The 22,767-nt window shown below is 33.8% G+C and overlaps 1 protein-coding gene across 1 annotated transcript in view; it reads left to right on the top strand.

Moving 5' to 3' along the window:
- The window catches only part of Nrk (Nik related kinase), a 126,444-nt gene that overhangs the window by 66,875 nt on the left and 36,802 nt on the right, over positions 1 to 22,767 (top strand). Inside the window, exons 6-15 of the mRNA XM_048796871.1 lie at positions 2,189 to 2,299; positions 3,774 to 3,864; positions 6,466 to 6,596; positions 8,739 to 8,793; positions 12,730 to 12,808; positions 13,834 to 14,009; positions 15,464 to 15,527; positions 16,070 to 17,243; positions 19,183 to 19,304; positions 20,658 to 20,690. Of these exons, the coding sequence (XP_048652828.1) occupies positions 2,189 to 2,299; positions 3,774 to 3,864; positions 6,466 to 6,596; positions 8,739 to 8,793; positions 12,730 to 12,808; positions 13,834 to 14,009; positions 15,464 to 15,527; positions 16,070 to 17,243; positions 19,183 to 19,304; positions 20,658 to 20,690 (2,036 nt within the window). The remainder of the gene's footprint in view (positions 1 to 2,188; positions 2,300 to 3,773; positions 3,865 to 6,465; positions 6,597 to 8,738; positions 8,794 to 12,729; positions 12,809 to 13,833; positions 14,010 to 15,463; positions 15,528 to 16,069; positions 17,244 to 19,182; positions 19,305 to 20,657; positions 20,691 to 22,767) is intronic.

The following is a 22,767-nucleotide window of genomic DNA, read 5'->3' as shown; positions in this document are numbered from 1 at the left end:
TTCTATATAATGAACTTGAGGAGTAGGACAGTGAATACTATAAATTTTCAGCTGGGGGTTGAATTGAAACAGAAGTTCTCAAACCTTAGCATGCATCAGAATCTTCTGGTCAGCCATAAAAAACACAGAATGCTGGAGGACACTCACAGGGTTTCTGATTCTGTAGGTTAGGGATGTGTGTAAAATTTGTACTTTCTAATAAGTTTATAGATGATGTTAATGTTGCTGCTGAGCGCCACACTCTGAGAATCACCAAATTTAGAGATCTTCAATTTAACTCTATTTTTTTCCAAATGCCCAGTTAACTCAAATCTTGTATTTGCTGACAATTCTCATAGACATTTTAGTAAATTTTAGTCACAGCTTACTGGTTACTTTTTTGCATATACCATTTGTCCTTTCATATATTTTTCCGTATAAAATTTTTCCTCTTGACAATATGGCAAACTATGAGAAATGTTGTAGTCTCCTTATTGGATATGCATTACTAGTACTCAGTTCATTCAGTCATTCAATATACATTCATTGAAAAATCACCTATTTGCCAGACATTCTACTAGATGCTGGGGATACAATGGTAAGCTGAATAGACATGACCCTGGACAACTGTAGCTTGCAGTCTACTTGCAAAGACCAATGTCAATCATACATTCACAAAAATGTCTACTTAGAAGGAATATAACATGATTACATTTGGGTGGAAAACAAAGGAACTTAAATTAAGCTGAGGAAAGAGGAACTTTTCCTTGAGGAAATAAAAGCTTGAACTGCTATCTGAAAGATGAGAAAGCATTTAATGCATAAATTATTTGTGGAAGTAAGAGTTTTTATGGGATCACTAACACTTTAAAACCCATGTAAATCAGAAAATAAGTAAATAGATAATTGCCATTTATAAAGTATATGAGCCAAGCACTGTGCTTACAAGGCTGGAAAATGATTGTGAATATCTCACATTCCTCTAATAATTGAGATCTTCTCACATAATATTAGAAAGATCTTTAGGGTCTAAGGTGAACAACTTTTATTAAGATCTGTCATAGTTCAAAATGATCCCCTTTTCTTTTATTACCATTCTGTATATGTTGTACCCACATAAAAATCAACTTTTTTTAGTTTATCTGCATTGTTGATTTCATTTGGCTATCCCTCTCCTCTTTTGAAGAGCGCATATTCAGTTCAAAGACATTCAGGTCAAAGACATACAGTGGTAAACAACTATAACATTAATGTTTCCAAAGGCAATAAGGCAGATTGTTTTGAATATTCAGAGTTTTATTATTATCCTTTTGCTTTTGTTCATTTATAGTGACAAATTGCCTATAGATTAAAAAAAAGACATTTTTGCTGCTTTGATAAAATAGTTTTAACATAGGCAGTGATGTATAAACCTGCGCTTAAAAGAAAAGTTTGGTAGGTTCATTATAATAGTCGTATTCTCCTTCATATTGGTCTCTCCTCTAGTTAGCCAATATTATTAAATGTAGTTTATTGGTTGGATACTCAATTCATTGGTCACCAAAATAAATTTCCTGAGAAATTGTGTGTATTAATAGAAAAAATCAGAATTAATATTTTCAAAGATGTTAGTCTTATTTCCTTGGCAGGAATCGCATTTGGAAGAAATTATCCTACAGGAATTCAATAGAAAAATTTCCCCTTTAAGTTATAGCTGCCTGTATCTTGGAGAAAATAAACTGGAATTTGAAAACATAAATAAAACAATGACAACTAAACTTAGTCTTGATATGGAAATGTAAATTCTTTTGACCCTCCACATCTTACTTCACTTCAAACCAAACTGTTATCTCTATTATCCTTTCCACTTAAGGTTCACCTAGGTTTGTCCTGTTCACAAGCTTATTTCCAAGGCCATTATCCATTCTGTTTTCCATAAACCTAATGTTCTTTTTCTAAGCATTTCCAAACATTACCTATGATTCAAGGATTATTTTAAATCCCTCCTCCTGGTTAAATATCTCTGAAACGATAACTAGTTTCTCTCCCTCCACAAATTCTTTCTAATTCCACTAGTCTTTGGAGTTTTCCACCTGACAATTGAGCCAGGTTTGCAGTGCCTTAATCTCTAAACATTACATACAGATACAAGCTATATGTACTGGGAATTCTTAAGATATTTTCACAGAATTACTTTTTAATTCTTTATACTTTCTTAACTTCCCCACAGATGGTGATGGAGTTATGTGCAGCAGGCTCAGTCACTGATGTAGTGAGGATGACAAAAAATCAGAGTTTAAAAGAAGATTGGATTGCTTATATCTGCAGAGAAATCCTTCAGGTATGCCTTCATATAATCATTTTTCTTGATCTTGAAAGAACTTGAGAAAAATATGCAGATATACCTTATACCTCCTATCTGATTGTTTAAGACTGTTTAACTTAACTTATGGATCAGGGAACCTAAGAAGACCAGAAAACTTTGGAGAAAGCAAATGTTGAGATAATGTCCCTCAACTTTAAGGTACATCACAAAATGGGTTAACAATTCTTTGCAAATCATGGCCTTTAATAGTTTTTTCAGATTCATACTACTGTGTTAAACTATCAGGGAAATGACCACTGGGATTATATATTATGTTGATTTTAGAGCTATTTCTAAAAAGCCATAGCTCTATCATCATAGATTAAGATGAAGGTGAGTCAGAAGTCACTGATCTACAGAAAATCTGCACCCATCTTTTTCCAGACAGATATCATTTTTGAATACTGCCCCACATTTCTTTTCTTTATTTCTAATACACAGTTGGATAAAGGCAACAATATTCTTGGTCTACCAGTCTCATTTTTTAGTGTGTGACTTAAGTGTTTAGGGTCAGAGAAGAAGATGTGACTGGAACCGAACAGTACCACTCTACATTGTTTGAATATACTTTCTGGGATTTTGGTTGGATTCACTTGTGATGTTAGTGTAAATGGTTATGAGTGCAAACTCTTGACTGAGTTGTAATTCCATCTCACCTATGTTAGCCGTGTGATCTTAAGTCAATTACATAATTTCTCCAAGTCTCTTTCCTTGTGTGTAGTATAGGGTGATATTGGCACCATCCTCAAATGGTTGCTTTAAGGATTTAACAATTTACTCCATTTAAAGTACTTTGCAAAATGTCTGGCAAAGAATAAGGGCTCAATAATTTTTCACTGTTTTTATTTTTACTTCTATTATTACCTCCCAGTTAGTGTCTGAAGCAGTCTCACTGCAGCCTAATACTGCATACCATATCATGGTTTAGCCAGGTCACGGGTTAGTTTTAGTGGTGAGTGGGTTGAAGCCAGCACGGTAAGCCAACACAAATTGCAAATGCTTTAAAATGAATTTCCATATTACCTCAAATTCTCAGCCTACAAGGCTGACTTGAAAATATTTTGGACTAAACAAATGGTTGGATGAGGAATAGAGCAAAACTATGGCTGAGCTCTGATAAAGTTAGTATGTCCAGGTCTTTACTGTTATGGTTAGTTGGAAATATGGAGGTTAGAAAGGAAGGTAAAGTGACCCAATGTATACAAACATTACTTCTTGGTGTACTTTTTCTTTCATGGGTGTCCTGATTTATTTTCCTTTCCTTATAGCCAAAAGTAGAATTTCTGGGAATTGGTTGTATTAATTCCAGCGTAAAGAAAGAATTTTGCCTGACACATCAACTCTGGGCCATTTTTCTTACCAAAAGTTTTCTCCAAAATACTAATAATAGTACCAGAAAAGAGTAAAATATATACTAATGTGACTTTCTTTTTAACACATATGCATACAGGGCTTGGCTCACCTTCATGCACACCGAGTAATTCACCGGGACATCAAAGGTCAGAATGTGCTACTGACTCATAATGCTGAAGTAAAACTGGGTAAGTTTCTTCTTGCAATATTTAAGGTGAGGGTCAAAACATTTTATGAAGAAAATTCCTTTAGGTTAACTGTGCTCTTTATCACTAACAATATCCTCTACTTAGTTGAGCTGAGATTCCCCTGCTTAGAAAAATCAATCAAATTTTAAAATTTTGTTTGGAAGGAAAGGTGGGGGAAAAGAAAAAGGATGTTACCAACCACTTCTTTGAACTAATGTTGATTAAAATATCCTAAATTATAATGGGGATTACTTTTTGGTCAATGTTTTACCATCTATTAGAGATACCTATTATATTCATTTCAACAATTAAATGGAGGATTTACCATGTGTGAATTTCTGTGTCATTGGCAGGAATTTCAAAAATTACACATCACAGAGCCATGTTTTCTCAAGAATACCAAAGAATTTTTAAATTACTTAAGCATGAGTTGTTTCTTTGCATTTTCCCTCAATTATTTAAAGAAAATATGTCATTTGGAAGTGAAGCTCTAATAATATCCAAATCAAATTCAGAATTAGAAATCAAAGGACAAAAAGTCCATAGCTTATTATTTTAGGAATTAGAATGACATAATTCATTTGAAAAAAAATATATATATATAGTCTCACAGGTAATAGGGAACAACAATATATTATACCTTTTAATATTTAAAAAAACACTGATGGTTGGTTTTTCAATAATACCACATAAACTAAGTCAGTACTACATAATGGCAGATAACCCCATTAATTCATTGATATAAAACATAAGTATTGTGTTTTTTAATTATATCAATTCTTTTTTATCATGTGTCTTAATATGACCTTAACATATTTTCCATTTTCTTGCTAAACAAATAGAATCTGCATAGAGACTTTGGTAATTCATTGAAAACAGTTTTTAAATGGATTTTGTGGAAAAGTATGAAGTAATAATTGTTCTTGAAATAAGTGAAAGTAGTTTCCAGAAAATGTATCATTCTTTTTCTACTTAAAAGTTACAAAGCTAGAAGCACAATTTTAAGAAACTGCATTAAAGCACATAAGAGGCATTATAGATTTCAAGTTCAATCGTGCAGGATGTATATACCACCATAAGGCTAAGTATTATGTTCATGAGTACAGCAACACTTCCCTAAGCTTGGGTCAAGTTGCTTGCCAATCCAACCATTTACAACACAGAAGAGAAATTGTTAAGTGAAAAAAAAATCACTAAAATATTGGTTCACTCTGGTGGAGTGCTGGATTCAAATTTAATCAGGCTTATTACACACATAATTCTCTCACAACTTGTTTTAGATTTCTCAGATCCTCACATATTTTTTAAAACAACATCTTATGAGACGTTTCCAGAAGGCAAACCTAATGATAGGCAAAGGAAGTGATGGAAATGAAAGAGACACAAAAATAAGTATATTGTGGTTGCAATTGATCAGTAATCTTCACATTTCAAGCCTTAATGTTATTAAGGAAAAGGTTAAACTATGACATTGTTGAGGTTTCTACTATACCCTTCATCTTAATTTTAACTTTCTCATTCTATTTTCCCCTTTTCTTCTATTCATCACTCTTTCTTCTAATCTTTTCTCTTTTGATTTTCTCCCCTGGAATGTACACCATATATATCAGCTTATGGCTATCACAGGTTATTTCTTTGCCATTAAAGTTGGCCATTAAGGATAGTGGAAATGCTAAGCTCCAAGTTAAACTAGTTCTTTAAAAATTATAGATAATGAGATTTTGCAGCACCCAATGGTGGTCTTCACAATATGAACGTGTGTGTTCGTGTTCTTGTTAGACCTTTCTTAATCTGTCTTGAACTATCAGGGTTTTTCTTTTCCTTTTTCTTTTCTTTCTCTAAATTCTTCAAGCTGTTTTTCAGTCAGTTTTGTTCACCATCATCTAGATTCCTGGAAACCATTCTAAATTAGAAAATCTACTTTATTTTTCATCCCTGTCTTATTTTTTCTGGAATAAATAACCCTGGTCTACTTCAGCCTATTTTCTGTCTGTTTCTGAGGATACCATACTAAATATTTTCTTCTAATGTATCCCACAGATGAATAGGAGACTAAACTTTCATGGCCTAAGTTAAGATATATGTACCACAGTAAATATTTGCATCTGATTCAGAAAATTTGTGTAAGCATTTAAACTAAATTCCAGAAAAAAACTCAATTTTCTTTATCATTGACATTAGGACTTCCTAATGTTATGAGTGAGAGCTTCCTAAGCAACTACTAATATGTTTAACATTTCTTAGATAATGCTTATACTGTTATTCTTCCTCTAGCTTGGTGGCAGGTCCAAATACTACATATGTTATCACTTCAGAGGTTCAGAGTGTACCAGTGGAACTTTATTTTTAATATTCATGGTAAACATACAGCCAAACCTACTGTAGATTTATAATAGCACTATTGAGTCTCATTCCAACATAAATAGCAGCAAAAGCTTATTTCCCAGTATTCCTGGAGTAGAATTCATGGTAAAGTTTTCAGAGCTGGAATGAAAATCTGTTACCCATTGTGGCTTTTGTATTGGCTTTCCAAGTTAAAGCAATAACTTATTGAGCTTTTTGTTCCTGATTAATTATTTTGACATATGCTGAATTTTGCAGTGGATTTTGGAGTGAGTGCCCAGGTGAGCAGAACTAATGGACGAAGAAATAGCTTCATTGGGACACCATACTGGATGGCACCTGAAGTGATTAACTGTGATGAGGACCCAAGACGCTCCTATGATTACAGAGTGAGTATAAGGATTCAGATATTGGGAATCAAAATTTGGAAAGGATTTTTGATGAACATTTAATGATAAAATATTATAGGAAAAAGCAGGCAGCTCCTCCCTTCATATTAACTTTAAGAGGAAAAACTAGCCTCTATTTCTCTATGTGGTTTGATAGTATATGTGAAAATAATATTTTCTATGAATGTAGAAAAAGTAGACAATTGGGAGTTATTCAAATTTGAGGGGGAATCTAGTTCATGTTGCTTGCAACTACTTGGTTAAAAAATATTATATTATGTGGCTTTATATGGAACTTTAACATCCAGGGACAGAGGATATTTTAAACTTATAAATGAATAAATGTAAAGCCAATTATTAATCTGCACAATAACTTAGCTCCAAAAAGAAAAAAAAAACAGATAATTTGATTACTCAGGGTAACAGAGAAAATCTTTGGCATGTTGTTCACTTCTAAAACCACAGAGAATCAGTGGAATAGTCAAATTAAGTAACAATTTGTGCTATTTATTAAAATTTCCACTGAAATTGCAATTTGGACAATATACATCTATGTACACATTTCAAAAGGCTGATGTGGAAAGAAGGAAAACTCTCCAGTTGCTATAGACTGGAAAAACCTCACTCACTCTCCACATCATAAGTCATCCAAACAATTCATTGTGGTCTCCCTGTGTGGAACCTAGGGCTCAAAACTTGAAGTTGATTAATCTAAGTTTCATCCCTTTTCCATTTCCTTGAATGCCCTCTGCTTGATCTGCAAAGTAATTATTTACTGAGCACTCATAACATATTCAGTGCTATATTAGGATCTGTGGAGACTACAGAAGCATTAGTTCTTCAAGTGACTTGCTATAAAAATAGAGCTTTATACCTGTGTATTTTGATAACCTTCCTAGAATTTTTACCTGCATTAACTATTTATTTTTATATTTTTGCCCTATTTAGTCAAATTAATACTTCATCTTAGAATATCACAAATGAAGTGTGAAGAACTATAAACCATGGGGAAATCATGTCAGATTCAGTTTTCCCATATACATGTATGAAAACAACACAGTGAATCCCACCATCATGTACATCCCTAAGAAAGGAGTCCTAACTAGAATATGATATATTCCATGGTTGTATAATTATATCAAAATTAATTCTAATGTCGTGTATAACTAAAAAGAACCAACAAAAAAGCTGAAAAAAAGAACCATAAACAAGGATTCCAAAACTTCATTGACCTCATTTAGGAGTCATTCAGCTAGTGTACTGTAGCCCTGTGACCTTTCCATACTCTGAAAAACAAAGTACAGTTAGTAGTGGTCAGAACAATTTCTATGGGCCTCATGATAATTACAGCTTAAGTTTACTGTATTCCAGGAACAGCTGAAATGTATATTTACACATATAAATATATTAATAATTTATATACACTATGTAATTTATAAACTAGTACACATATTTATATTATAATATGTAATATTTTGTATTATATATTTAATATAGAAGCTGTTAATTATAATTATGTTTAACATAAAGTGTATTTATATATGTTAAATGTGTGTGTATACATATGTATACACACACATACACAAGTCTTATGAAATGGGTCCTATTATAATCACCATTTTATATACAATGAAATTGAGGTTCAGAGATTTAAATCATTTGCTATAGATCACACAGCTTGTGGATCTGTGTATTAGATCTTCTTTACAGTGAGTTCCTTTTGATATTTCAGGTAAGGCAACACAAGCAGTACACCCAAGAAGAACTTTTCCTCCACTGAACCTCATTCCATCATATCAGCCTGTTGTGTTGAGGGTCTAACTGGAGATCAAGCTCAGATAATGTCTTCCTATGATATTAATTTATAATGAAGCTTCATTATATAAAAACTATGAAATGGCTCTGGTGTTGACAACATCCACCATCAGCCAAAGATTAAGATTCTTAATACTACCAGTTTTCAATATATAAATATATATAAATTATATATATATATATAGTACCTTTATTGTATTAATTTGTTTTATGCAGTGCTGAAGATCAAATGCAGTGTTTCACATGTGCTAACCAAGTGAGCTTCAATTCTAGCCCCCCAATTTCCCATTTTATGTTACATATTTTTTGTCATCTTTTCTTTTGCAGAGTGATGTATGGTCTGTTGGAATCACTGCTATTGAAATGGCTGAAGGTGCTCCACGTGAGTAAAAATGTTTGATATTTGTTAAAGGCTAGGGAAACATACTGTACAAACTTGATTCTCTGGAAGAAGATGATACTGCCACTTGTACTATTCAGGTTTACTGAACACACAGGTGTCACACTACATGCCAAACTATTAATGGTAGCCTTTTCAGTGATTACTAAATGCTTTTGTCATAATTGCTGAATTTGAATACATAAAACTAGCTTGTGATTTTCTTTCTTATACCTTATTTAGGCTGACTGAGTGCTGTTTCAGTGTAGCCTCACAGTATTTGGTTCTGACTGTCCTGAGCAACCCAAAACAAAGGCATCCCAATCTATATTTACTGATGGAATATTTAGGTTCTAGAATGTTTATGGTTACACTCTACTACTGCTAAAGGCTAGGATAGTTGAAAAAATCCACCAGTGGATCATTGAAATTGAACCAATCCTCAACAATATTGGGAATTAAGTATTTTTCCCCTTTGGAAGCAATTCAACTCACTTATTTCCTCCCTTCAGCTACCCCAAAACCCTTGATAATTTCATCTTATATTCCGCACCTCCCCATCATTTAAATTACTTAGTGACATGCCATCCTCTCAAGGCACTGTTTCTGGTAGGAAAGTGAAATGTGAACTTGAGTGTAAATGATTGATATTCATCTAGTGCATGGCTCCATAACATTTGCTGTCCTCAGTATTTAAATCCAAAGGTATAAATGATAATGCATTCCTGGTATTGTTGTGACAGGAGTGAGGAATGCCTTCAGGGATGTGTGGGGTAGGGGCTTTGCTTCCTCCTCTCCAAGCAGATCTAATATGCTCCCACATTCCTACATGCTCCATCTGCACAGCATCTACCTGCCAAGCTTAATAAATTTGGATTAACATTGTGTTTCAAGGCCAATGGGAGTTTCAAGTAGAAATAGTGGTAACATAATTTTTGAATTTCTGATATTCCTTGGAATACCAAAAAGGGGCTGAATAAAAGCTAGGACAGTTGTGAAGATCTGTTTCCTACTGTTTCTGTTTTAATGACCTCCAAACTGCAAAGTACCTAAGTTGGATGAATAAAAAATTAATGATGGAGGGGGCTTGGGTTGTGGCTCAGTGGTAGAGTGCTTACCTAGCACATGTGAGGCAGTGGGTTCAATCCTCAGCACCACATTAAAAAATAAATAAAATTAATAAAGGTGTCCAAAATTTTTTTAAAAATATTAATGTTGGAAAATATTAAAATGAAAAACTTACATATGGCACATATATAAAATTGAAACTGTAGAGATGCAACTTATTCCTCATCATCCCCTAATGATTTCTGTTTGGAAAACATGCTTAGATTATGTTAGGTTGTGAAGCATCAGACTGCTTTTCCTACTCCCTCTTCTCTTATACTTCCTCCTCCTCTTCAATCTCTCTTCACCCTGTACCTTTCTCTCTCCTTAAATGCAGCGTATCACATTTCATATAAGTATTGCATGAATTTGGTTAGGATACATAACTGTATCAAATAGCCATGCAAGAGACATGTCTGCATCTTTTTTCCCATTGTTTCTGATTACTCTTCAAAAATTATTTCATTTTGAGAAAGAAAATGAAATATTTTTGACTTAAATATTAAATCATTGGGAAAAAGCAATGAGCAAACTTACAGAGGGAGTACAGAGAAGTCTTGCATAGAATATGCAAATGGAAAGCTTCTTGCAAAAGACCAGTGAGGACCAGAAGATTCATAACCCACAGGGACAGAAAATAAGGTCACTATGCCTGGATAAATATGTGTAGTGTTGGATCTTTGATCATGAGCAACTCTAGATAGGCACTCCACTAAAATTTTTCTTTCATCACCCTCCTTTACTGCCTGGAGCATTAACTTTGCATGAAAGTGATTTTCATGAATTTAATTGTAGCAATCCTCCAAGTTCTGATAATAATAATTTCAGAAGGAATGGCTATGTAACGCAACAGTTATCTGATAACAAAATGATTTCCCTCTGTTCTTTGGTAAGTCTTTCCCAGAGAAATAAGAGTAAGAATAAATTCTCAATGAAAAGATTCTATGAAGACCTTTAGTGAAGAGAAGAACTGGACTCTTGCATACCAGGACTACCTTCAGTCCTTAGGTTCTGGGTAGCAATTCAAACAATATTGGGGCCTTTAAACCAAGGCCAGAATATTGCTAGTAGTCAACTAATGTTGAAGATATATTCTTCTTATTATTATAAATGTACATCTTTTCCTGAAAGAGAATCAGGTTAGGGTTATCTTCCCTTTCTTGTCAAGTCTACATCAGCAAATTTACCTTAATCTCCCACTGTATCTTTCCCAATTTTAGCATTTTTCTTGATATTGTAGAAATCATTCTTAATATTTTCAATCATACTTGTTTAGTGTCTGACTTCTATTCCTTGCTGTGTCCCTCCCGCACGCCCTATGTCAATCTTTTCCTGAACACCTCATGATTCAAATTTACCTCTGACCCTTCAAGAGGCTCATTTCTTCAGTATTCAGAAGTCTTCAGATCTCAACATGTTAGGAATAAACTGCATTATTTAACCTAATTTAAACTAAGCTCAGTTTAATATGTGCCCAACCCCGTAAGAGACGTGTTTTTAAAAGAAGGTTTGCTATTTCAAAGGAATGGGCCTCTAAAATGGTGAACATTTAAGCAGTGTTATGAGATATGTGCTGGCGGGGGAGGGGGGACTTACTGACATTCCTAAAATTAGGCCACATAGGAAACCATGCACAGCTGCTGTTGACATAGCTCTTTTACCCACCCTATGCTCCATTCTTTTGTGACTTTTTTGTTTCCATTGGAAAAAAGGCTTGCCTGCCCTATGTGCTAACTCTTGACCTCTGAAGATGTTGTCAGTTGACTGAATGTTGCTCAAATGTTAATAAATGACAACTGTTTAATATTGTACAAACTCATAATATGTTTAAAGGACAGGATTGGGTGACTGATTGGACACAGTAAAGGAATTAAAAGAGCCAAATATGACCCTGATATTTTGGGCTTGGTGCTAATTCTGCCCTCAATTATAAGCCTGAACCTTCTATTTATTTATACTCGTGTAATTGAGAACAAAGCTTGAACTTTGAACAATTGTCTTTATATCACCCTAGTAAAATAATTCTAGTGAGGGGTTTTTTCCCTACTACTGAGAGGTCTGTTTGACACTGTAGGTTTTCTAAGGAATGCATTTTGGGAGAGGAAGGATGATTCTATTAAGAATTGTTCATATCAAACTGTCCTCTCATGAATGACATGCTTGTAGTGTTAGATGACATTTACATTAATGGTCTCTGTTGGGGAAGTTTTGCACTGCCAGCTTCCTTTAATCAAAACACAAGAGGAAATAAGTGAAGTGATACACATATTTTGACACTTATGGAAAAACCCAGAATTCCCAAACCAATGAGGTAATTAATTTATATAGCTCATATCGAAATAGGCTTTTCTTTATATGCCATGTGTATGAAAAAGAATGAGAGTCCAGTAATTTGGCACAGATATGAATTGCCAGATAAAGTTTTTATCATAATATTAATAGTTAACATTTATTAAATACCTACTACATACCAGACAGTTTCATTCTTTAACTACATATTCTACTTTTCCGACTATAAATACCTACATTGAGGAAACAAGGGATTGTATTTATCTCTACTTTTAATTAACTTTTCTAATGTAGATCAACCACACATTTCAAAATTCTTATCTAATTGAACTTATTATTTGTCACACCCAGTAATATGAAATTTTGGAATCTTATATAATACAATGTGTTACAATGACACTACCTTTAATTTTTTTGTATGTACTCATCCCTTAATGCCTAACAGGATATGTGAAAGAACTCTGAGAATCCCCTCCCAAATGAAGAGTGGGCTTTGTTGTTACCCTCTTTATTCTTTCTAAACCTATCTGTTTCCCTTTGCAGCTCTGTGTAACCTTCAGCCTTTGGAAGCCCTCTTCGTTATTTTGCGGGAATCTGCTCCCACTGTCAAATCCAGTGGATGGTAAAGATAAATGTGTTAATCTTCTAAATACATTGACTCAATATTTTTATATAGCAAAGTTTTTATTCATTCTATCAATCCTGTTTCACCAAAGAGATAGCCAGCCAGCTAGAAATAAATAATATCCTTCAGAATATGATGATCACACTACTGTTCTGTCATTAATGGGCATTTTTCATTTGTTTCCCCAAATGCTAACCATTTGTGAAGTTTCTCACTGTGCCTATTTAGGCAGTGAGTGACTGTGATATACAGCCCTTTTGGTTGGCCCATGAAACAAAAGAGGAATTATAGATCTACAGCAGAGGACTTGTTCCTTCAGAGTGGTACTGGACAGCTAAACTTGGAAATTCTCTCTGAAGCTGTTGACCTAGTACCTTAAGCTCTTGCTTTATTTTCAGTATTTATTACTTTTCCTGATTGAAATGGTAACTATGATTTGATTATTGACATTCTTCCTTGTAATTCAATTTAACCCTTTCTACAGATTCAGGCTTTCTGGCAATATCCTTTCAGTGGGCCATTTTATAAGATCAGTTAGTCCTGGTTAGTTAGCACCCTCTTATTGTATCATTATATCCATGCTTCTGCAGCTAAAATTTCATATAGTAAGTTAAATATTCTGGCTTCAGTGGATGACTATTGTAGGATGACCAATCTAGTCTCACAGACTATATACACACACACACACACACACACACACACACACACATACATACACACACATTAACCATTTAATTGCCAGAATACCACATGTGTTTTTACTATGTGCATGCTTCTGAAGCCATTGAAATATTTACTATTATTTGGGTAGAAAATACTTTCTTTTTCTGAGGTTTAAATGACCTCATTTTATAATGTATATTTTTAAACTGCAGGATATTGGCTGATTGAAAGGACTATGATAACTAGAGACAACTCTTATAAAAAAATGACTTTCAGAGAGGCATGGATGGGGTTGGGGGTGGATAGAGGTATGGCAAGCCTAAAAATGCTCTTTCTTTCCTTTTATTCATTTATTTTAGGTCCCGCAAGTTCCACAATTTCATGGAAAAGTGCATGATAAAAAACTTCCTGTTTCGCCCTACTTCTGCAAACATGCTTCACCACCCATTTGTTCAGAACATAAAAAATGAACGCCATGTTGTTGAGTCATTAACAAAACATCTTACTGGAATCATTAAAAAGAGACAGAAAAAAGGTATAATCTATGAGGTTTCATTTCACTGAAATGAATATTCAGATGATATCAGAATTTACTGGTTTTAGGAAAAAATTAGGTTGAAAATAAAAGGTCTGAGGCCTTCAATATTTAGTTTCTCCAACAATTTATTCTAATGGTTAACTTTTGCCTGAGTGTTTATATATGAGATTATTCATTGCTCCTAGTTATATCTGGCAAGCATTTGTATTTATGAAGACATTGAAAGTCTCAAATAGAATTTCATCATGTGATAATGTCATTTTAAGTAAAGCCCTAATAAAGATATTTTAATTGACTCTATGGAGATAAATAGGTTTGTACTTAATCATTTATTAACTGCCAATTTGAAGTAATGTTTGTATATCACATAAAGCTCATGTTATGTACTTATCTCCAACTATGAGATATAATTAAAGGAATTAATTTATACTAACAGAAGCAAAATTCTATCTATTGATGTTCAAAATGACAAGATGGCTTTCCACCAGTCCTAGGAGAAACTAGTCTGGAAGCTCTAACTTTGTTTTGTGGCACATTCTACATTTACTTTCAGATACCACAGGCTAGGTCCAAGGAAACAATGGAGTTGAAATGGAGAAACTACAATGATAGCAGGTGTCCTCAGATCAACTCCAGGATTTATCATAGTGGTGCTGTTCTATCTGCATAACTATAAGTATCCTGTTTTCAAGTAAGGAGCAGCCAGATTATTTATGCTTCTAGTGATGAAATCGTTGGACCAGCATTACAGAGGCCAACCAATCCCAAATGAGTGCAGAAAAACCATAAGTCTATTTGATAACTTCCTAATATCTGGAGTTGCAAAATGTCCAGAACATTACCTATAGGAAAAGTCCCAATTAGATAGAGGTTACCCTGAAAAATGTAAACATAGTGTCCCCAATATTTTAATATAGGAAATCCAAAGCAAAGCTCTTGATGATAAGCTTCTATAGTTCAGTAGTGACAGCAAAACTTATAGAAAAAATGAATATTTTAAATGTATTAAGTATAAAACCCAAAATGAAGGTTTTATCTTCTTCTTATAAAGACCAAATGTTAATCCTGAGCCACAAAGTTTTACATATAGATCATATAGCTGGAAGCTATGCCCACCAACCATCTAGAGCTTCTCTTGTCTCATTCTTTTATTGCCCCATTCTTGCTTCTTTTCCTAGAATTGTAGCAATTGTGTAGCCAAATTTTCTTTCCTATGTCCAGAAAAATTAATCTGCCTGTAATAGCAGTACTATATTGTAAAAGTGGGCCTGATAGAATATTGTATAAAGTACCAAGCAAGTGTTTATGAAGGCCTACTTTCTTCAGTGCCTTCTTGCCTCTGTAAATTCTATATCCTGAGCATTTAGAGTATACACAGTAACTAAGGTGGATTAAATTAAATGCATTTCACTGAGTGTTTATACATTATTTCTTTCTCTTTCATAAAAAAGGGATACCTCTGGTCTTTGAAAGAGAAGAAGCTATTAAGGAACAGTACACCATGAGAAGATTCAGGTGTGTTAAACAAATTGCATATATATTTTATGGTAGCAATTTACACATGGCAATTGATTCCATACTGTTGCCTTTTACTCAGAACAACTATATGCCAGATCTCTGTTTCAATGAGATATTGAGTGGAAATGTTGAGAATTTTCATGACTACTCAATGACACCTTAATAAGTGGTAATAGAATAATCAAGTATATTATCAGGGCTGGGGTTGTGGTCAATGGCAGAGCACTTGCCTTGCACATGTAAGGCACTGGGTTCCATCCTCAGGACCACATAAAAATAAATAAACAAAATAAAGATATTTTGTACATGTATAATTAAAAGATATTTTTAAAGTATATTATCAGACTCCACTAATAATTTAATACATTAAGCATTATAAATGTTTGCAAAAAGATAGTTCAGATGTTACAAGAATGATTCCACAAAGATTTACTGAAAATATTTATTTTCATAGAAAATATATTTTAAAATAATAGTTCCTTGAATGACTCCATTCCACTAAAGTTTCGAATTGTGTGGCAATCATTTGTTTATTTCAGAGGGCCCTCTTGTACTCATGAGCTTCTGAGATTGCCAACCAGCAGCAGATGCAGACCACTTAGAGTCCTGCATGGAGAACCTTCTCAGCCAAGGTGGTTACCTGATCAAGAGGAGCCACAGATCCAGGCACTTCAGCAACTACAGGGAGCAGCCAGGGTATTTACGCCACTACCGGCTCAGGACAACACACGTAGGCCTCCACAAGGGCAGGCTCAGGCACCTCAACGACTACATGGGGCAGCTCAGGTGTTTATGCCACTACAGGCTCAAGTTAAGTCTAAGTCATCTAAGCCTTTGCACATGCAGATGAAGGCACCTCCAAGACTTCGGAGGGCAGTCCGGGTGGTCATGCCACTACAGGCTCAGGATGAGGTTCCTAAGCCTCTACAGGTTCACACCCCAGAACCCAAAGAGCAGCAGACTCAGGCCCACATCCAGAGCCAGGCATCAGAACAGCCTCAAGATCTAGATCAGGTGCCAGAGGAATTTCATGGGCACAATCAGGTTCCTGAACAACAGCAAAGGCAGGGCCAGGCTGCTGGACAACAGCAGAGGCAGAATCAGGTCCCTGAACAGCATCTGGAGCAAAACCAGGCACCTGAACAGCCAGAAGTACAGGAACAGGCTGCTGAGCCTGCACAGGCAGAGGCAGAGGGGGAGGAACCTGAGTCATTGAGAGTACATGCCCAGGTGTTCCTGCCTCTACTGTCACAGAACCACCATGTACTGTTGCCACTACATTTGGATACTCAGGTGCTCGTTCCAATAGGAGAGCAAAATGAAGGGTCCTCTCAGGCACAGGGCTGGGCACTAGAGCCCTCACAGGCAGTTGACTCAGTTCAAGCACTGATAGAAGGACTATCAAGAGACTTGCTCCGAGCACCAAACTCAGATAATTCAAAGCCACTTGGTCTGCTGCAAACCCTGATGGAAAACTTGTCATCAAACATGTTTTACTCTCAACCAGAACAGGCTCGGAAGAAAAAATCAAAAGTTTCTAGTCTAAGACAAGCTCTGGCAAAAAGACTGTCACCAAAGAGGTTTAGGATAAAGTCATCACGGAAACATGAAGAAATTGAACTCTCAGATTTAGAAGCTTGCAGGCAAAGGCGCCAACGCAGATGGGAGGACATCTTTAATCAGCATGAGGAGGAATTGAGACAAGTTGAAAATGTAAGAGTGCTTGGCATTTTTAACTGACTGAAAAATTCTGATGTTTGATTTTTTTTCCTCTGTAAAACCAAATAAAATATAATTATTTGTTTTCTAATTAGTATCCCCTTAACCAGTAAAGAGATACTATATGCATATTTTGATATTTAAACATTACTTTCGTAATTTAAATTTCAAAGATACGTGTTTTATATTTCTCTATCCCTGAAGTTATTTTATTTGTTCTTTCTTGCTGTGGAATGCTAGACTGTGTGAATAAATGAATACAAATTTTGTACATATTATAATGAGAAGGAAAAGTAGTTTCCCAAACATTTTGTAGACAGTATTTACCAGGTTTATGACTTGTTTAAAAAGAATTACCACCCATTTTGCAAAATTAATCAATGGTATAACTGCACAGACCATGAAACAAGTTATAACTTGGTCTCTGCACCCTTTTGAAATATGCAATACATTGTGTTAACATCTCTTATTTAAGAATAAATCTTCATTCTTTCAAAAGCTTATAATTTAAATGAATGCAATTTGATGGAGCTGTTGAATTTAATTTGGCAACTTTAATGATAATAGTTTGTGAGCTTGATAAGCAAATTAATGATTTTAGACAAGATTAGAAAAACAGTTGTTTTCTAATACTTTCTATTTTCCCCATTTATGTAAAAGAATTACTGTGATGATACTAAATTAAACACTGTTATCCACTTCCACTTACCTAATAACAATTCATGTGGTAATTACAAATGAACCTTGTCTGAATATCTACATAAGAATTCTTTAGGTTTGTGCACATGGAATCTATTGAACAAATGCTAATTCCCTGGCATGTTTAGCATGAAAAAAAAGTAAAAGCAGCAAAAGAAAGGCCAAAATGGGGCCTTCTAACTCCTAGAATATAAAGAGAAAGAAAGCAGATGGAGAAGGAAAAGTATGAGTCTGGAATGGTGATATTTCCCAGAAATTAAAGCCTCTAACATGCTAATATTTTCAATGAACGCTGTTAACCACTGAAGATATAATGGGCTTTCATTAGTGGGAAAAAAACACACCTTTATTTATCTCTCAAAAGTCGGGTATCACCAACATAGCACATACTTATTGTCATATATTGTTTTCATATATATGTGAGAAGCCATTTTATAATAGAAGGAAAAGTTAATAAATAATAGATACCAATCCCATGACCCTAGCATCTTGAACAATCATTCAAATCTTTTTGTATGATCCTTAATAAATCACAAAAGAAAAGTATTGAAACTACCTATACTTGAAGTCATAGGTCTTTTGAAATACCTGAAATTTAGTTTAAAATTTAGAGGCATTTGTAGATGCTTCGGCTCACCATCAGAAAACACACACACACACACACACACACACACACATGCACACGCACACACACACACATACACACACACAAACACACACACACACAAAACATGTGTTCATTACCCTCTTTGACTTGAAGGGATAATACTGATTGACCTAAAAGAAAAAAAAAATATCCTGAATTCTTGGAGATCAATTAGGGAGGAACTTTAACACCTTTATACCACAGATAGATCTTTCATTACTCAAAATGACCAAACGTTGGAGTTTCTAACAGTTTAGTAAATGCAAAGCTTTATTGAGGATTATGAGTTAATCAAGGCTTAGAGCAGAAATTCTTAATCTGGATCCCACAGATGAGCTTCAGTAGGTTAGCAATCCCCCTGAAAACATATGCAAATCTGTTTCTATATGCAGTTTTCTATGGACAATTTGTAGCATTCCTCAGATTTTAAGTGAGATCCTAATTCAAAACTCTTAGAAACTACTGGTTTAAATCATTTTTAAAATTTGGAAATTAATCTTTTCAACTGTATATTATGATGATGCAGTTGTTACTTTTGTTTGTATTTTAACAAAAATTAAAATATTTATGCTACTTTTTGTTTCAAAGGACAAAGAAGATGAATCATCAGACAATGATGAAGTATTTCATTCAATTCAGGCAGAAGTACAAATAGAACCATCACAGCAACATGATCCAAACCCTAGAGAAGATGAGGTAAATTTCTCAAAATGAATTTCTATGACATTAGGAGGAGCATATAACAGTGATTCTTAAACTTTTTAAAATATTTTGTTTCAGTTGTAGTTGGATACAATATCTTTATTTTATGTATTTATTTTTGTGTGGTGTTGAGGAATCAAACCTAGCACCTCACACATGCTAGGCAAGCGTTCTACTGTTGAGTCATAACCCCAGTCCTGGTTCTTAAACTTTTTAGTCTTAGAAACTGTTATAATCTTAAATATTGAGCACTCCAAAAAGCTTTTGTTTATCAGATAGAGTATATTATTCAATATTTAACAGTAGAAATTAAAACAAAATAATTAAATATATACTAATTTATTTCAAAAATAATGAAATGATTACATGTTAATATAATAAATAAATTTTGATGAAAAATATTTATATTTTCTAAAACAAAATTTGAGAGATGTAACCATTTTATTTCTTTGCAGAGTTCTTTAATTTATCTTGTTTAATGGAAAACAGCTGGGTTCTCATATCTGCTTCTGCATTTAATTGTTGTCATATGATGTTTTAATTCTAGTATATTGAATAAAATCTAGTTTCTCACATATAGATAGTTGGAAAGGGAGACTTTTTGTAGATATCCCAAACTATTGTGCATATTCTTTGATATACCAAAACTAAAGAAATGAAATCTAAAGACATATCAATGAAATTCTGTATAATTAGTAATATTAAAATGCATTGGTCTATCTTGTGCTGGAATTAGATGTTTTGCTTATGCATGAATTTTCACTTTATGCATTTGTCAGTTGGAAAATATTGGCTAACTGCCTGTATTGATCTTCCCAAATGCTTGCATGTTTAATTATACAATATGAAAAAAAAATTGTTAATATCATTAGCAATTTCATCATGAATATAATTGAGTATTTGTAAGCTGTCAAGTGCTCAGTGGCAGATATAAGTTGAAAAATTATAATTTTCTTGTGAAAACTTAATTTTATCATCACCAACAAATAGCATCATTTTTTTAAATCAACAGGCTTATTTCACTCATTTAAAATAAAATGTCTACAAAATGCCCATAATTTGAAAGATCATAGTTTGTCAGTCATTCCTTAAGTAGAAATATTGCTCATAAAAATGTGGATAACATAAATAGGCATAACTTTCTCCTTGATTGTATCTGTTCTGGGATACCGTTTGTGACAGAGTTTGGATAATTTAATCTGTGATTTATTTCCTCACACTTATGGGAATAATTAGTTCATTCTAGCATCCAGGTTAACTTCTGTTTCCATGACTTCATTAACAGTATCCTAATTAGCACATGATTTGGTGAGGCCAGTGTGGTAAGTTCAGTTCTTATGTGTACAAGGTAGTGTTATCACTGCCAGTGTTCCTAACAGCCAGACATCTAAAAAGTCTTAGTCACTAAGATGGATTGGGTGAATATGTAAAGAACATAAACTCCCACTCTATTGATGGTGAATCAGGAGCATCATTGTTGTTCCTAATTAGCATAAGATATTCATTAGCAAAAGAGGCTTCATAGGAGTCTATTATGAAGTCTTTCATGGAAAGTTCACCTTTTAAATATAATTCCCCAATAATAACCTTCCTCTGAAGTGAATAGTTAAAATATTTATTTATAGATACGAATCATTTGCAGAAGTAGATTGTATTATTTAATGAGAATAGGCAATATGTTTTCTTCACTGTATTAGCAAATGAGTTCCCTTATACTCTTAGGTAACAATTTAAGTATGAGACTGTAAGCAGGGAATCTAATGAGCTGTGTTTATTTGAGAATATATTATAAGCCATTTTTACTAATAATGCTCCTCTTCCCATTTATTAGACCAGACATAGACAGCTCATATTAGGCCTTGTGTTTGCCACTTTGAGCCATATCTGTTTTGAGTGATTTTGGCCTTTGGTTTAAGAGTGTCAATAAACTTCTTAAGCTGGACGTGATAAAGCATGCTGCTTGGAGGTGGGAGGATCACTTGAGTCCAAGAGCTCAAGGCCAGCCTGGACAACACAGCAATACCCTGCCTCAAATATATACATACATACATACATATATACCTAAAATTCAATACAATAAACCTCTTGAGATCACCTTCATAAAACCAAAAGGATTAGATTGGGTCAATATGACTCCAGCTATCTGTACTGAAGGTATAAAAAGTTTGTCAGGTAGACATTTAAACTGCATACTGCCAAACATCTGGTTATATTTGGAAACACTCATTAGTAAAACATGTGGAAGATTGATAAGATTTTTCATTTTTCATCAATCTGTCTGCTGGAGTGTAAAAACAGCCTTGAAAAAGTCACTTCACAGTGAAAAATAGTATACTAAAGCTACTACAGTTTCTAGAAAATAGAGTGATTTTATCAGCATGAAAATGCTAGATTTTTTTTAAAGTGTAAAATGTTGAAATTGCCTTTCTAAAGAATTTAGTGTGATGTTCTCGTTGCATGACAGAATGATCTATATTTTTAGTAGCTACAAACTATTGTGAGTAGAAACCTAGGTATATAAAACTGCATGAAGCAAGGAAACATTTCATGGCCCTCTCTGCCAATATTGGCAGAAAGTAAATTTGCCTCATTGATGTGATGAAAACTGGCTCATTATATGTGCCCTTTCTTGAGTGTTTTGCTGTATTGGATGGATTTATAAATAGTAAAATCCAAATTTATTGAGAAGCAAAAGTATTTGGAATACTGATTATGACAGTACAAATTGTAAAATTAAAAAAGGACTTTTAAAAGTGAGACAATTTTGATTTTTGAGAGATTTTAATGATGTGCATGTATGTGTGACAGCATTTTTCAAAATCTAGGATTAGCTTAAACATGTAAGAAATTTTAACTTAAATTCTTAAATTTGAGTGAGAAGTATGGACTTGATATAAAAAATTAATGTGATAACATGGAAAAAAAAAACTAAATTAAGAGTTGGGAGGCCTGCATTCTGATTTTAGATATTTCTTTGACTTCATGCAATATTCTTAGAAAAGCCATTTTCCTTCTTTGGGATACAGATTCCCCAACAACAAAATGAGTGATTTTGATAATATGCTCTCAAGAATCTGTTTGTATAGTAAAATTCAAAGGAATCATTTGAAATTAACCTGGGTGGTGGGGCATGCTTATAATTCCAGCAGCTCAGGAGGCCTAGTCAGGAGAATCATGAGTTCAAAGCCAGCTCAGCAACTTAATGAGGCCCTAAGCAACTTAGTGAGGCTCTGTCTCTAAATAAAATACAAAAAGGGCTTGGGATGTGGCTCAGTGATTGAGTGCCCCTGGGTTCAATCCCCAGTACCAAAAAAAGAAAAAAGAAATTACAGCTAAGCAGTTCCAATGTTGTACTATAAATAACTATGAAAATAGAAACTATCTATAAAAATTATATTTTATAAGTCATATTTTTGTGAACAAATATATATATATATATATATATATATATATATATATATATATATATAT

This window comes from Marmota marmota, unplaced genomic scaffold (assembly GCF_001458135.2).
Source record: "Marmota marmota marmota unplaced genomic scaffold, marMar, whole genome shotgun sequence".
Classification (NCBI taxonomy): domain Eukaryota; kingdom Metazoa; phylum Chordata; class Mammalia; order Rodentia; family Sciuridae; genus Marmota; species Marmota marmota.
This window is presented reverse-complemented; position numbering and strand designations above follow the sequence as displayed.